Raw genomic sequence first — 14,325 nt, 5'->3', positions numbered from 1 at the left:
TATTCACATTGTTTTTGCGAAATCATAAAAAATTTATTAATTCAATTTTTTTTAGAAAGATTATAAAATGTCCAGTATTTTGAAAAGATGTTTGCATTTATAAAAAAATCACGATTTCAAAAAAATGTTCACAAAATACTCATGATTTTAGAAAAAAAATGATCATGTATTCAAAACATACTCGGGAATTTGAAAAAATGTCAATTTTAGAAAATGTTCACAAAAATTAAGCAGATCTGTACATAACGAACAAAACTAACCTGCTTATATAGAGTTTTTTATTTGTAGATGTTGGTTCATGGTTTTATTTAGTACATGCGAGTCGCGTAAAAAAAGGTTTCCATAATCTGCACAACGTTGAGCCCAAAAAAAATGACAAAACTTCCTACAATTAGTTTTTGTAAGTTGTATATGAAAATGATTAAATATCTAATTTGCCTCCATACACCTCTATGTTATTTTGGTACTATAGTTTTATTAGTCAGGGTAAACGTCTTGACCCTAGGTGAAGGCTGTTGGCGAATGTTGCAGAAAATAAAAAAATTCCTACGGTTTCACCAATATCAATCTATAAGTTCATCTAGCAATGAGAGAAAGGAGTGCATCTACATACCCTTGTAGATCGAGCGGAAGCGTTCAAGGGAACGGGGTTGAGGGAGTCGTACTCGTCGTGATCCAAATCACCGGAGATCCTAGCGCTGAACGGACGGCACCTCCGCGTTCAACGCATGTATGGTCAGGGAGACGTCTCCTCCTTCTTGATCCAGCAAGGGGGAGGAGAGGTTGATGAAGATCCAGCAGCACGACGGCGTGGTGGTGGATGCAGCAGGGATCCCGGCAGGGCTTCGCCAAGCGTCTGCGGGAGGGAGAGGTGTAGCAAGGGGGAAGTGAGGCGCCACGTGCAAGGGTGCGGCTGCCCTCCCTCCCCCCCTCTTTATATAGGGTCCCCAGGGGGGGCGGCCCTAGGAGATTGAATCTCCAAGGTGGGGGGTGGCGGCCAAGGGGGTGGCTTGCTCCCCAAGGCAAGTGGAGGCGCCCCCACCCCTATGGTTTCCAACCCTAGGCGCAGGGGGGGCCCAAGGGGGGCGCACCAGCCCACCTGGGGCTGGTTCCCCTCCCAATTCAGCCCATGGGGCCCTCCGGGATAGGTGGCCCCACCCGGTGGACCGCCGGGACCCTTCTGATGGTCCCGGTACAATACCGGTGACCCCCGAAACTTTCCCGGTGGCCGAAACTCGACTTCCTATATATAATTCTTTACCTCCAGACCATTCCGGAACTCCTCGTGACGTCCGGGATCTCATACGGGACTCCGAACAACTTTCGGTTTACTGCATACTCATATCTCTACAACCCTAGCATCACCGAACCTTAAGTGTGTAGACCCTACGGGTTCAGGAGACATGCACACATGACCGAGATGCCTCTCCGGTCAATAACCACAAGCGGTATCTGGATACCCATGTTGGCTCCCACATGCTCCTCGATGATCTCATCGGATGAACCACGATGTCGAGGATTCAAACAACCCTGTATACAATTCCCTTTGTGAATCGGTATGTTACTTGCCCGAGACTCGATCGTCGGTATCCCAATACCTCGTTTAATCTCGTTACCGGCAAGTCACTTTACTCGTACCGTAATGCATGATCCCGTGACCAGACACTTGGTCACATTGATCTCATTATGATGATCATTACCGAGTGGGCCCAGAGACACCTCTCCGTCATACGGAGTGACAAATCCCAGTCTCGATTCGTGCCAACCCAACAGACACTTTCGGAGATACCCGTAGTGCACCTTTATAGTCACCCAGTTACATTGTCACGTTTGGTACACCCAAAGCACTCCTACGGTATCCGAGAGTTGCACAATCTCATGGTCTAAGGAAATGATACTTGACATTTGGAAAAGCTCTAGCTAAACGAACTACACGATCTTTGAGCTATGCTTAGGATTGGGTCTTGTCCATCACATCATTCTCCTAATGATGTGATCCCGTTATCAATGACATCCAATGTCCATAGTCAGGAAACCATGACTATCTATTGATCAACGACCTAGTCAACTAGAGGCTCACTAGGGACAAGTTGTGGTCTATGTACTCACACGTGTATTATGATTTCTGGATAATACAATTATAGCATGAATAACAGACAAATATCAGGAACAAAGAAATATAAGAATAACCATTTTATTATTGCCTCTAGGGCATATTTCCAACAGTCTCCCACTTGCACTAGAGTTCAATAATCTACTTACATTGTGATGAATCGGACACCCATGGTATTCTGGTGTTGATCATATTTTGCCCTAGGAAGAGGTTTAGTCAACGGATCTGCTACATTCAGGTCCGTATGTACTTTACAAATATCTATGTCTCCATCTTGAACATTTTCACGTATGGTGTTGAAGCGACGCTTGATGTGCCTGGTCTTCTTGTGAAACCTGGGCTCCTTGGCAAGTTCAATAGCTCCAGTGTTGTCACAGAAGAGTTTGATCGGCCCCGACGCATTGGTTATGACTCCTAGGTCGGTGATGAACTCCTTCACCCAGATTGCTTCATGCGCTGCCTCCGAGGCTACCAGGTACTCCGCTTCACATGTAGATCCCACCACGACGCTTTGCTTGCAACTGCACCAGCTTACTGCCCCACCGTTCAGAATATACATGTGTCCGGTTTGTGACTTCGAGTCATCCAGATCTGTGTCGAAGCTAGCGTCGACGTAACCCTTTACGACGAGCTCTTCGTCACCTCCATAGATGAGAAACATGTCCTTTGTCCTTTTCAGGTACTTCAGGATATTCTTGACCGCTATCCAGTGTTCCTTGCCAGGATTACTTTGGTACCTTCCTACCAAACTTACGACAAGGTTTACATCAGGTCTGGTACACAGCATGGCATACATAATAGATCCTATGGCTGAGGCATAGGGGATGACACTCATCTCTTCTTTATCTTCTGTCGTGGTCGGGCATTGAGCCGAGCTCAATCTCACACCTTGCAATACAGGCAAGAACCCTTTCTTGGACTGATCCATATTGAACTTCTTCAATATCTTATCAAGGTATGTGCTTTGTGAAAGACCTATGAGGTGTCTCGATCTATCCCTATAGATCTTGATGCCTAATATGTAAGCAGCTTCTCCAAGGTCCTTCATTGAAAAACACTTATTCAAGTAGGCATTAATGCTGTCCAAAAGTTCTATATCATTTCCCATCAGAAGTATGTCATCTACATATAATATGAGAAATGCTACAGAGCTCCCACTCACTTTCTTGTAAACGCAGGCTTCTCCATAAGTCTGCATAAACCCAAACGCTTTGATCATCTCATCAAAGCGACTGTTCCAACTCCGAGATGCTTGCACCAGCCCATAAATGGATCACTGGAGCTTGCATACCTTGTTAGCATTCTTAGCATCGACAAAACCTTCCGGCTGCATCATATACAGTTCTTCCTTAAGATAACCGTTAACGAATGCTGTTTTGACGTCCATCTGCCATACCTCATAATCATAGTATGCGGCAATTGCTAACATGATTCGGACGGACTTCAGCTTCACTACGGGAGAGAAAGTCTCATCGTAGTCAACCCCTTGAACTTGCCGATAACCCTTAGCATAGTCCATCTACGTCCGTCTTCTTCTTAAAGATCCATTTGTTTCTATCGCTCGCCGATCATCGGGCAAGTCTGTCAAAGTCCATATTTTGTTTTCATACATGGATTCTATCTCGGATTGCATGGCTTCAAGCCTTTTGTTGGAATCTGGGCCCGCCATCGCTTCTTCATAGTTCGAAGGTTCACCGTTGTCTAACAACATGATTTCCAGGACAGGGTTGCCATACCACTCTGGTGTGGAACGTGTCCTTGTGGACCTACGAAGTTCGGTAGCAACTTGATCCGATGTACCTTGATCATCATCATTAATTTCCTCTCCAGTCGGTGTAGGCACCACAGGAACATCTTCCTGAGCTATGCTACTTACCGGTTCGAGAGGTAGTACTTCATCAAGTTCCACTTTCCTCCCACTTACTTCTCTCGAGAGAAACTCTTTCTCCATGAAGGACCCGTTCTTGGAAACAAAGATCTTGCCTTCGGATCTAAGGTAGAAGGTATACCCAATGGTTTCCTTAGGGTATCCTATGAAGACGCATTTTTCTGACTTGGGTTCGAGCTTTTCAGGTTGAAGTTTCTTGACATAAGCATCGCATCCCCAAACTGTTAGAAACGATAGCTTAGGTTTCTTCCCAAACCATAATTCATACGGTGTCGTCTCAATGGATTTAGACGGTGCCCTATTTAAAGTGAGTGTAGCTGTCTCTAGAGCATATCCCCAAAAAGATAGCGGTAAATCGGTAAGAGACATCATAGATCACACCATATCTAATAAAGTGCGATTACGGCGTTCGGACACACCGTTACGGTGAGGTGTTCCAGGCAGCGTGAGTTGTGAAATGATTCCACATTTCCTTAAGTACATACCAAATTCGTGACTTAAATATTCTCCTCCACGATCTGATCGTAAGAACTTTATTTTTTGGTCACGTTGATTCTCTACCTCATTCTGAAATTCCTTGAACTTTTCAAAGGTCGAAGACTTGTGTTTCATCAAGTAGACATACCCATATCTACTCAAGTCATCAGTGAGAGTGAGAACATAACGATATCCCCCGCGAGCCTCAACACTCATTGGACCGCACACATCTGTATGTATGATTTTCAATAAGTTGGTTGCTCGCTCCATTGTTCCGGAGAACGGAGTCTTGGTCAGTTTGCCCATGAGGCATGGCTCGCATGTGTCAAATGATTCATAATCGAGAGACTCTAAAAGTCCATCAGCATGGAGCTTCTTCATGCGCTTGACACCAATGTGACCAAGGCGGCAGTGCCACAAGTATGTGGAACTATCGTTATCAACTTTACATCTTTTGATATTCACGCTATGAATATGTGTAACACCATGTTCGAGATTCATTAAGAATAAACCATTGACCATCGGGGCATGACCATAAAACATATCTCTCATATAAATAGAACAACCATTATTCTCGGATTTAAATGAGTAGCCATCTCGTATTAAACGAGATCCATACACAATGTTCATGCTCAAAGCTGGTACTAAATAACAATTATTGAGGTTTAAAACTAATCCCGTAGGTAAATGTAGAGGTAGCGTGCCGACGGCGATCACATCGACTCTGGAACCATTCCTGATGCGCATCGTCATCTCGTCCTTCACCAGTCTCCGCTTATTCCGCAGCTCCTGCTTTGAGTTACAAATATGAGCAACGACACCGGTATCAAATACCCAGGAGCTACTACGAGCACTGGTAAGGTACACATCAATTACATTTATATCACATATACCTTTAGTGTTGCCGACCTTCTTGTCCGCTAAGTATTTGGGGCAGTTCTGCTTCAAGTGACCCTTCCCTTTGCAATAAAAAGCACTCAGTCTCAGGCTTGGGTCCATTCTTTGACTTCTTCCCGGCAGCTGACTTACCGGGCGCGGCAACTTCCTTGCCGTCCTTCTTGAAGTTCTTCTTACCCTTGCCTTTCTTTAACTTAGTGGTTTTATTTACCATCAACACTTGATGTTCCTTTTTGATCTCAACCTCTGCTGATTTCAGCATTGAATATACTTCACGAATGGTCTTTTCCATCCCCTTCATATTGAAGTTCATCACAAAGCTCTTGTAGCTCGGTGGAAGCGACTGAAGGATTCTGTCAATAACCGCGTCATCCGGGAGATTAACTCCCAGCTGAGTCAAGCGGTTGTGCAACCCAGACATTTTGAGTATGTGCTCACTGACAGAACTATTTTCCTCCATCTTACAGCTAAAGAACTTGTTGGATACTTCATATCTCTCGACCTAGGCATGAGCTTGGAAAACCATTTTCAGCTCTTCGAACATCTCATATGCTCCGTGTTGCTTAAAACGCTTTTGGAGCCCCGGTTCTAAGCTGTAAAGCATGCCGCACTGAACGAGGGAGTAATCATCAGCACGAGACTGCCAAGCGTTCATGACGTCTTGGTTCTCTAGGATGGGAGCTTCACCTAGCAGTGCTTCTAAGACATAATCTTTCTTTGCAGCTATGAGGATGATCCTCAGGTTCCGGACCAAGTCCGTATAGTTGCTGCCACCATCTTTCAGCTTGGTTTTCTCTAGGAGCGCGTTGAAGTTCAGGTGGACATGAGCATTGGCCATTTGATCTACAAGACATATTTGCAAAGGTTTTTAGACTAAGTTCATGATAATTTAAGTTCATCTAATCAAATTATTTAATGAACTCCCACTCAGATTAGACATCCCTCTAGTCATCTAAGTGATACATGATCCGAGTCGACTAGGCCGTGTCCGATCATCATGTGAGATGGACTAGTCATCATCGGTGAACATCTCCATGTTGATCGTATCTTCCATACGACTCATGTTCGACCTTTCGGTCTCTTGTGTTCCGAGGCCATGTCTGTACATGCTAGGCTCGTCAAGTTAACCTAAGTGTTTTGCATGTGTAAATCTGTCTTACACCCGTTGTATGTGAACGTTAGAATCTATCACACCTGATCATCAGGTGGTGCTTCGAAACGACGAACTTTCGCAACGGTGCACAGTTAGGGGGAACACTTTCTTGAAATTATTATGAGGGATCATCTTATTTACTACCGTCGTTATAAGTAAAAAAGATGCATAAACATAATAAACATCACATGCAATTAAACAGTGACATGATATGGCCAACATCATATAGCTCCTTTGATCTCCATCTTCGGGGCTGCATGATTATCTTCGTCACCGGCATGACACCATGATCTCCATCATCATGATCTCCATCATCGTGTCTCCATGAAGTTGCTCACCAACTATAACTTCTACTACTATGGCTAACGGTTTAGCAATAAAGTAAAGTAATTACATGGCGTTAAATCATTGACACGCAGGTCATACAATAATTAAGACAACTCCTATGGCTCCTGCTGGTTGTCATACTCATCGACATGCAAGTCGTGATTCCTATTACAAGAACATGATCTCATACATCACAATATATCATTCATTATTCATCACAACTTTTGGCCATATCACATAACAAATCATATGCTGCAAAAACAAGTTAGACGTCCTCTAATTGTTGTTGCATGCTTTACGTGGCTGCAATAGGGTTCTAGCAAGAACATTTTCTTACCTACGTAAAAGCCACAACGTGATTTGTCAACTTCTATTTACCCTTCATAAGGACCCTTTTCATCGAATCCGCTCCAACTGAAGTGGGAGAGACAGACACCCGCTAGCCACCTTATGCAACTAGTGCATGTCAGTCGGTGGAACCTGTCTCACGTAAGCGTACGTGTAAGGTCGGTCCGGGCCGCTTCATCCCACAATACCGCTGAAGCAAAAGAAGACTAGTAGTGGCAAGAAAATTGACAACATCTACGCCCACAACAAAATTGTGTTCTACTCGTGCAAAGAGAACTACGCATAGACCTAGCTCATGATGCCACTGTTGGGGAATGTTGCAGAAAATAAAAAATTTCCTACGGTTTCACCAAGATCAATTTATGAGTTCATCTAGCAACGAGAGAAAGGAGTGCATCTCCATAACCTTGTAGATCGAGCGGAAGCGTTCAAGGGAACGGGGTTGAGGGAGTCATACTCGTCGTGATCCAAATCACCGGAGATCCTAGCGCCGACTGAACGGCACCTCCGCGTTCAACACACGTACGGTCAGGGAGACGTGTCCTCCTTTTTGATCCAGCAAGGGGGGAGGAGAGGTTGATGAAGATCCAGCAGCACGACGGCATGGTGGTGGATGCAGCAGGGATCCCGGCAGGGCTTCGCCAAGAGTCTGCGGGAGGGAGAGGTGTAGCAAGGGGGAAGGGAGGCGCCAAGTGCAAGGGTGCGGCTGCCCTCCCTCCCCCCTCTTTATATAGGGTCCCCAGGGGGGCGCCGGCCCTAGGAGATTGAATCCCCGAGGGGGGGCGGCGGCCAAGGGGGTGGATTGCCCCCCAAGGCAAGTGGAGGCGCCCCCCACCCCTAAGGTTTCCAACCCTAGTCGCAGGGGGGCCCAAGGGGGGGCGCACCAGCCCACCTGGGGCTGGTTCCCCTCCCACTTCAGCCCATGGGGCCCTCCGGGATAGGTGGCCCCACCCGGTGGACCCCCGGGACCCTTCCGGTGTTCCCGGTACAATACGGGTGACCCCCGAAACTTTCCCGATGGCCGAAACTCGACTTCCCATATATAATTCTTTACCTCCGGACCATTACGGAACTCCTTGTGACATCCGGGATCTCATCCGGGACTCCGAACAACTTTTGGTTTACTGCATACTCATATCTCTACAACCCTAGCATTACCGAACCTTATGTGTGTAGACCCTACGGTTTCGGGAGACATGCAGACATGACTGAGACGCCTCTCTGGTCAATAACCAACAGCGGGATCTGGATACCCATGTTGGCTCCCACATGCTCCTCGATGATCTCATCGGATGAACCACGATGCCGAGGATTCAAACAACCCCGTATACAATTCCCTTTGTCAATCGGTACGTTACTTGCCCAAGACTCGATCGTCGGTATCCCAATACCTAGTTTAATCTCATTACCGGCAAGTCACTTTACTCGTACCGTAATGCATGATCCCGTGACCAGACACTTGGTCACATTGAGCTCATTACGATGATGCATTACCGAGTGGGCCCAGAGATACCTCTCTGTCATACGGAGTGACAAATCCCAGTCTCGATTCGTGCCAACCCAACAGACACTTTCGGAGATACCCGTAGTGCACCTTTATAGTCACCCAGTTACATTGTGACGTTTGGTATACCCAAAGCACTCCTACGGTATCCGGGAGTTGCACAATCTCATGGTCTAAGGAAATGATACTTGACATTTGGAAAAGCTCTAGCTAAGCGAACTACACGATCTTTGAGCTATGCTTAGGATTGGGTCTTGTCCATCACATCATTCTCCTAATGATGTGATCCCGTTATCAATGACATCCAATGTCCATAGTCAGGAAACCATGACTATCTGTTGATCAACGAGCTACTCAACTAGAGGCTCACTAGGGACAAGTTGTGGTCTATGTATTCACACGTGTATTACGATTTCCGAATAATAAAATTATAGCATGAATAACAGACAAATATCATGAACAAAGAAATATAATAATAACCATTTTATTATTGCCTCTAGGGCATATTTCCAACAGAGGCGACACACTCCATTCATTAGTCTAGCTCAGGTAGGGTCCATCAATACAGTTTCTCAGCCATAAAATATTTTGTTGTGGTGCCTTAGGAAATCAAGTCGTGATGAGACCATCACATTTTTAGCTTTTGAAATGACCTTTTAGAAGTTCCTTATCTCATCATGACATGATTCAAACGTAGTTTATGAAATCACGTTTTAAAGGTCCCGATCTCCTCCTGGCATATGTTTCAAACTTTTTTTTATCTCTACCACATATGCATAATCTGATTGTTTTTCTCCCGTTGCAACGTACGGTCATATTTTCTAGTAGAACCAAAAATAATATATGAACAAACATAATTTAGACTATTTGAGGAGAAGGCTTTATTAGTTTCAGAAACGTTCTCATGCAAAATGCTTAACATAAACTTTTCTGAGCACAACCTCACAACTTACAGATCTGAAAGGAAAGCTATTGTGAGGCCAGGCACATGGAATGTAAAAGCCAAGCTTCTCCTCCCACAACTAAACTAGAGTCACTACGCCAGAGGAGGGAATGTGTAACCTGCAAGACCATTCAATTTGACCCAACATATGATCAGAATAGCACAAGAAACATATAAAATGCATCACTAAAATCAAAATTGTTTGAATCCAAAGAATAACAAATATCAAAACTGCATGTATGCAATACCAATCATCATAATTCCCTTAATATATGTCACTTACTTCCGCACTTGTATCCATGTGAAAACGGCTTCTTGCAGAAATTGGCAACGTAGCCAACCTTCTCCATACAATATATCTTCTCTTTCTCCTTGGTGACACCAGCGCAAAGGCATGGGATGTTTGCCTTTTGCCACACGACACAACATGCGTTCGATGGATCTATCTTCGGATTTGCTGGCCATTGTTGATACTTAGCACACTCCTTGATCATGGCCTGTCGGTCACCCTCACATTCGTCAGCCGACACGGCTACCCCAATAGTGAGGATGATGAAACATAAGCACATGAGTTTCGTCATTGCTATGGCTTTTGTATCTGCTACACTAGAGCCTTCTCTATCCCTTTGATCTTATAATTGTTTGTGTGGCTTCTCTGTGAATGTGTGGGATACATGACTTCGTTATCTATGGCTTGGTTTATATAGCCTTGTTTGAGATGATGATATGGGCACATGCATCAATTGTATATCTTGAAGATACAGCACCATATCAAACAATTAATATGTACATTAATTACACTCTAGAGGATACACCATACATTAGTTCTATATCTTGAAGATACGATATTGTATCAAACAATGAATGTTCACATTAACTCTATATTTATAGGCTATACCTTGAAGATACGAAATAACATCGAACGATGAGTGTGTACATGAACTCCTCATCGACACGTTATACATACATTAGTTGTACTATATATGATATATCTTGGAGATATGGTACTGCATAAAAAATGAATGTACCCATTAGTTGCACATCTACATGCTACAATATTACAATAATTATATATATCTTGAAGATAGGAAGATATGGCACTGCACCAAAAAATGAACGTGTGCATTAATTACACATCTACATGCTACAACATTACATTAATTATATATATCTTGAAGGTATGGTACTGCATAAAAAAAATGAGTTGTGCATTAATTAGACATCTACAAACTACAACATTACAGTCATTATATCAGATTTGCTATTTCACATCTAGATGTGAAATAACTACTTCACATCTATGTCCACAGCCATTGGATCTCGTCTGTCTTTAAGATTCGCGCAAACCTATTTTTGTCCCACTGGTGCATTCGCTCACGGCTGTTGTGTGTCGCGCCGCCCGTTTTCAGGTTGATGCTAGTAGCGGGCCGGGGTGTTTGTCACGATAGTTGGGCTGGCAGGCCGTTTGTCTCTCTCAGAGTAGTTTTTCTACCTCGCGTTCATTTCGCCCATTTCCCATTCCTCTTCAGCAGGAGGTCCTCCAGGGGTTCTAGAGAACGAGAAGGGAGAGAGACGTCATTGGAGTAAGTTTTTTTTGCCCTGTTTTTGTTTTTTCCTTCCTCTTTGTTTCTGTCTAGTTATTGTTTCTTGTTCATCTATAATATCTAAATGGTTCATCCCCACTATCTTATTTCTTTTGACATGCAGCCTATCCACATCAGCAAGTGAGCCACATCATCGTTCTACTACTAGCTTACAAGAGCGACCAATCAAGCGCAAGCTGCCACATCAGCACTGCATAGAGAAAAAAATGTTTAATGACACGCTTGGTTCCACTCACTCAAATCCTCTATATGTTCGTTTCCTCTCCCTTCTTTCAGTAGTAACCGACGAGTAGAGAGAAGGCGCAGCGCAGGCGACCGAGGAGTCCCTTTGGCGAATCCATCAGTCCCCTCCGCTTCCCACGGCTGCTCCTTTCTTATTCTTTACCTCCCTATGGCTTTTGGTGTTTCTCAATCTCAGGCATTTTCTCTAATTAAATCCCCACCCTACTTATTTTCCATGAGGAATTGAGCCCTCCAGATGGGAATCAGATCCGGCTGCCCGGCAGCATCTGCCGGTTGGGTGTAGCAGTTGGAACTTTGATCGAAGTGGTATCACCAGGCAGAGAAAAAGCTATCAGATCTCATGGGCAGACATGGCGCATGAGGAAGCTGGCGCTGCTCCACAGGACGACGGAGCTGCCCCGACACTCGATTCCGGGAGGACGAGGCCAGCAGGCGGGAAGGCCGACAACGATGCTGACCGTGGACCAGCGGGAGGTTGGAGAAGGGGCCATGGCTTCCATTAAAAGAACCATGGAACGAGGTCGCACACTCCTCCACCACCAACACTGGCAAGCAGGGAAGTATTTTTCTGAACCAAATCAATCAGTTATTGTTATAGATGCTAACAAACATTTCAAAAACGTTCGAGCGATTTACAATATCATTAAAAAGCACCATGGAACAAGGTTGCACACTCCTCCTATCCCCACCTCCAACACTGGCTACCAGGGAAGTATTTTTCTGAACTAAATCAGTCAGTTATTGTTATACATGTTCACAGACATTTCAAAAACGTCCGAGCGATTTACAATATCAGTATGATTTATTTGTCTCACTATCATTACCAGTTTTTGTTTCCCTGCAGGGCTTATGTATTTTTGTAGCATTATGGGATCATCATTGGTTCCGTTGTCCGAGTGTTTCTCTTGCAGTGTTGCTTCATGGCTCTGTTTCTTCTGCACCAAATGCTGATCTATGTGCAGGGAAGATGACTTCTTCATATGCTATTTTTCTTTTTTGATGACATTGCATACTCACGCTACGTGCAGATTAGTGAAGGGCAAAAAATAATAATTAAGTACTGCCATTTTTTTCTTTGTCATGGGCATGTCAACATAGATATTAGCATCAGATTGTTTTACATACATTCATGTTTACCTGTTGGATAATAGGAACAGTAGTGTTGACACATTATTATTTTGTGTTTTGGTAGATCTTTACTAGCATGCATGCAGACTGTCTATTCTTGGTTGCAACTCATCCGCGGTGGGCTGCAGCTATACCAACCCTCGTATTAAGTCTCCGCACTGCTTGGTTTTCTCTCCTACTGGATCTTGAACTGCTTTGTGTTGTCATCGCTTCACTTGAATTTGACGATCCAACGAACTGTCAGCAGTGACAATGAAGCCCTTTAACATTATGAATCATTTATGGAGCAACTAGGTTCTGGTAAGCAATCTCATCTCTTTCGCTTTGGTAGAATGGTAATAATATATAAACCATTCTCTGTCTTTCCTTCTTCTGTGTTTTAGATGTTTGTTGATTTTTGAATAATATGATGCACTCAAGTGCTTTTGGCCCTTTGGGAGAACATCCACTATTTCTTCTGTATTTTGTTGATTATGAACATATTCAATTGTTCGTTTGAAAGAATTTTCAATTGTTTTAATGATCTAGCACTTCTACAAGTGATATGATGATCACTTACTTTTTAGTTTTGCAGAAGAGGTGCACAGGGAAATACATTCTTCCAGTCTTATGGCAGGTCTATCTCTTCCACAAGTTACATACTCCTTTTCCACCCCCTATATATCTTAGTTATGTAATTTACATTCCTAATTTTCGAGGAGGCATATATTTTACTTTTAGGATATGTTGTTGGTTGTAGCACTTCCTGCCTCCTTATTATGCTTATCATTTCCTTGATATATTAAAAAATAAGGTCCAACAAAGTTTGGATTCGCTGGATGTTGAAAGGAAGAATAAACAGTCAAATTCACCGGATTTTTTTGAGAGAAGTCAAATTCACCGGATGCATATGTCGTGGTTGACCAGACATAGAATTGGTATGGTCCATTACTCCCTCGCTATATGCATGAATGTCTATACACTTACATAATGCACGGTATTAGTAGAAATTGAGCTACAATAATTTACTTATCTGTTTCCTTCTGGAAATCTAGAGGAAAAATATTAAAGAAGTATATAAGTGGTTTTCTGAACGTACATGGCTGAGCAACAACTCTTCACCTTCTGGTTCGTTATACCTTAGTCTATATGTATCTCTAAATTGATAAAAGCACTTTTGGAATATTCCATTGACGTGAACAGTCTATTTCCTAATATTTTTGCGCACAAGTTTGCCCAGGAATGTTACAGATAGGTTTGTTCTCCATATCTGTGTTGAGTTTGTCCATGACAGTTATCACCTTCAGAGATTTGGAGTACTGTATGTATTTTTATTGATCTTTCTTCACAGAAGCATTCCCTGAAGTACTGTGATCAGTCGGAAGTACAATTAATCCATTAGTGTGTTCTATGCATGTAAATGATACAACCGTGAATGCATTGTATCATCTACGATTTTATGGCACTACAGGGTGCCGGTATTTCCACTAAACATGTTTTTTGTCCAAGTGCAACTCATTGTTCTTAGTTAATTATTTGTAAAGAACATAACATATTTGCTTCAGCTTGGCAATATTTCCTATTAGCTTCCAAAGAGTTCATCAATTGTATCCATGCATACATCCCGCGGCAACGGGCGGGGTATTATCTAGTAGATTGTAACACCCCGAGACTCATGCTACAGTAACCTCACCCTAATGATGCCATGTCATCATCATTTA

General features: G+C 43.5%; 1 protein-coding gene across 1 annotated transcript; it reads right to left on the bottom strand.

The window, feature by feature from the left end:
- Positions 1-9,564: 9,564 nt before the first annotated feature.
- On the bottom strand, positions 9,565-10,316 carry LOC123086999 (uncharacterized). Its single transcript, XM_044508881.1, has 2 exons — positions 9,934-10,316; positions 9,565-9,769 (listed from the first exon to the last, which is right to left on the bottom strand). The coding sequence occupies exons 1-2, from the start codon at positions 10,229-10,231 to the stop codon at positions 9,744-9,746; spliced, it is 324 nt and encodes a 107-aa protein (XP_044364816.1). The 5' UTR covers positions 10,232-10,316; the 3' UTR covers positions 9,565-9,743.
- Positions 10,317-14,325: the final 4,009 nt, after the last annotated feature.

The sequence above is a fragment of the Triticum aestivum genome, chromosome 1B (assembly GCF_018294505.1).
Source record: "Triticum aestivum cultivar Chinese Spring chromosome 1B, IWGSC CS RefSeq v2.1, whole genome shotgun sequence".
Lineage (NCBI taxonomy): Eukaryota > Viridiplantae > Streptophyta > Magnoliopsida > Poales > Poaceae > Triticum > Triticum aestivum.
This window is presented reverse-complemented; position numbering and strand designations above follow the sequence as displayed.

Excerpts from the sequence above, each read along its gene's own strand:
- LOC123086999 (XM_044508881.1), bottom strand. The coding sequence starts at position 10,231 with ATGACGAAACTCATGTGCTTATGTTTCATCATCCTCACTATTGGGGTA. Across the intron at positions 9,770-9,933 it reads ACATGGATACAAGTGCGGAA|GTTACACATTCCCTCCTCTG; the intron begins GTAAGTGACATA and ends ATGGTCTTGCAG.